This window comes from Marmota marmota, unplaced genomic scaffold (assembly GCF_001458135.2).
Source record: "Marmota marmota marmota unplaced genomic scaffold, marMar, whole genome shotgun sequence".
NCBI classification, from domain to species: Eukaryota; Metazoa; Chordata; class Mammalia; order Rodentia; family Sciuridae; genus Marmota; species Marmota marmota.
Window position 1 is genome coordinate 37,307,483 of NW_026000108.1, and position 2,870 is coordinate 37,310,352.

General features: G+C 32.0%; 1 protein-coding gene across 3 annotated transcripts in view; it reads left to right on the forward strand.

Moving 5' to 3' along the window:
• Atp10d (ATPase phospholipid transporting 10D (putative)) overlaps positions 1-2,870 on the forward strand; it is a 108,619-nt gene that overhangs the window by 467 nt on the left and 105,282 nt on the right. For 2 of the 3 annotated variants that reach the window (XM_048784432.1, XM_048784431.1), the window contains exon 2: positions 677-736. The exons of the other annotated variant lie outside the window; for it this stretch is intronic. In XM_048784432.1, coding sequence (XP_048640389.1) covers positions 723-736 — 14 coding nt within the window. In that variant the 5' untranslated portion in view covers positions 677-722. The remainder of the gene's footprint in view (positions 1-676; positions 737-2,870) is intronic. 3 annotated transcript variants of the gene reach the window in all.

Here is a 2,870-nt window from a genome sequence, read left to right on the forward strand (position 1 = left end):
CCTCTCTCCCTCTCCCTCTCCCTCTCCCTCTCCCCATCCAATCATGTTTAGGTTTGATGACATGGCTCAAAACTAGAGTTCTGGACTTAAAAATGGAGAAGCGATTGCACCATTTTCAGTTACTGGATTTCTCTAGGGAAATTATTTGACTTATACTGAAAACTGGTTTTTGTAAGAAGGTAAATCATGCAGACACACCCGTTCACACACATTCTTTTCAAAATCGAGCCCTTTAAAGCCATTTTGGCTACTTGCCCCAAAAGGTGATGAAGAGGAAAAGTGTTGAGCAATTTAGAACAATACATAAACCATGGACTGACTGTTACTTGGGAAGAAAAAGGTGTTTGCGTTGCAACTTGCTCAGAAATAGTTTTGAAACCATATTCTTTCCTGCTAACACTAACTTTAAGAACTCAGTTGTTATCTGGGGTGCCCTTCATTTTACATTATAGAACATATTCTTATATTTTTATTATAGTAAAAATATAACAGCAGAGAGATGGGTTGGGCAGTGAATTCCTGAGGTAGTAGTGACTTGGGACCATGTGCCTTTGGAAAGAATATATTTAAACTACACATATTCATTAAGGCATGCTGACTCAGGTATTTAGAATGTTATCTAAATAAAACCAAAGTTTCTTCTTGCTTCTTTTCATAAGAAGATAGTTCTTTTCAGTTTTACAGGGTCTGGGCAGTTCTCTAACTCTAATCAACCTTGAAAAATGTACCAACAAAGGTAGGGATTCCACCAGTATTATTGTATCAGTTTAAATTAGATGAGGCCAAATTTAAATTTTACCAACATAAAAAAAAGTCTTTGTTGATTTGTGAAGAGTGAGAATTGTAACACATGATCATCTTAACAGAATAACTAATTCAGTGACCCAGGCGAGCCCACACTTCAGTCTATTTCCAAAGGTAATAACAGCTTTTTCCAGACTGTTTTATTTTCTCATTATAAATATATCTTACAAATCTACATTAAGATAGTTTGTTTTTATCAAGGTGAGATTATACTATATGTGTTGAAAAACATGGTAACAGCATTGGAACAATTTATTTAGGAAAAAAAAATTGTAACGGTTGCCACTTGTTACATTTTATGAAAAAAAAATGAAGAGTTTAAACAGTTTGAAACAGGATGTGGGAAATGTTTGACCTTGGCTAACCAAAAATGAATACTTTTCATACTTACTGACTAAACAATTGAATAGCATATTATTTTGATATTGTCAGTAAAATGAAGGGAAATGCTCAGAATTGGATTATGATTTATAATTGAACAGAATGATTCATTTGTTAAACAAATGTACCTTTTAGAATCAATTTTAAAAATTAATACTTACAAAATGTCCACATGCTGTGTTTTATTTATTGCCTACTTTAGTTGGAAATTGTATTTTTTTTTAATGAAGGCAAAGAAAAATGCTATAAGCAAGACCATTTGGGGACTCTCAAAACAAAACACATTGATGAAGATAAATTTAAGAGATTATCATGCTTAAGAAAAGGAGAATCTATTAACTTCAGGAACAATAATATGTATGCTGGATGCTATCACCATACCCAGTTAATTATTACAGCAGCTGAACAGCTTTCCTTATCATTTAGCAGAGGATTGTTGTATTTTCTTGAAAACATTATTGGCTCCTTATTCTCTTTATTTCATTTCAGAAAAAAAGTCTTTAGCCATAGAAACAATACTTTTCTTTGATCTGTGAAGTAAGAAGTAGTAGTGATACTAATTTTGTAAAAGTTGTGGCCTTAATGGAATCACATTTAAGGTGTTTAATGAAGGGTATATTGATACAACTGTATGAGGCAATAATATGGTAATAAGTATTAAAACCTGTGAATATTCATAGGCTTTGACTCAATGACCCTGGGTCTAGGAATATATCATAAGAAAATTATGTGAATTCCATTTGAAGATTTATAATTAGGTCATTACAGTGTTACCTATAGCATGAAAAAAAAAATCAGAAACAGCCTATAGCAAAATATTTAAATAAATTAATGTTTTATCTCTTTATATAGATAAAATGCAGATACCAAATAATTTTGAAAAAAAAGTTATGACTTGGAAACATGTTACAATATATTGAGTGGCAAGATCAAATACCATATATCTTGAATGTATAAAGTATGCCTTTGAAAGAATTATATATAAGATTCATTTAGTCAATAAATATTTATTAAGCTCTTAAATATCATGGTTATAAATTAAAACATTGAATAAGTTCCTGTTTGAGTATAGTTCCTCTTGCATTAATAGGTATATTCATTAATAGGTCATGTACTAAAATACATACATATTTCTAGATGGTAGAGTTACAGCTTTCATTTTCTTTTTTTATATTTTTCCTGATATTCCCAAGTCTTCTATAGCAACTATTACTTTTATAATCACAAAAATACCATTTTCAAAAGTATCTCCAGAAATACTGTAAGCAAAATCTAAAGACAAAGGCTAGGCTCTATACTTAACCGGCAGCATGCCCTTTTTAAAAGACATTAAGCAGTGCTTTATAATATTGCTGTGGTTTGGAAAGTGTGTGTACTCCCACCCAAGTTCATTTACTGATTCCTAATCACTAATTTGATAGTCTTGAGAGGGGGGGTCTTTGGAAGATGTTTAGATAATAGGGCAGAAGGCCTCATGAATGGGATTAGTGCCCTTCTGAAAGAGGCATAGAAAGCTGCCTTGGCCATTCCCTCATGGGAGGATATAGCAAGAAGGTGCCATCTAAGTACCAGACAGTGAGCCCTCACCAGACACCAGATATATTCACACTTTGATCTTGGGCTTTCCAGCCTTTTTAACTATAAGAAACAAGTCTCTGTTTTTTTTTTTTTTTTTTTTTTTTTTT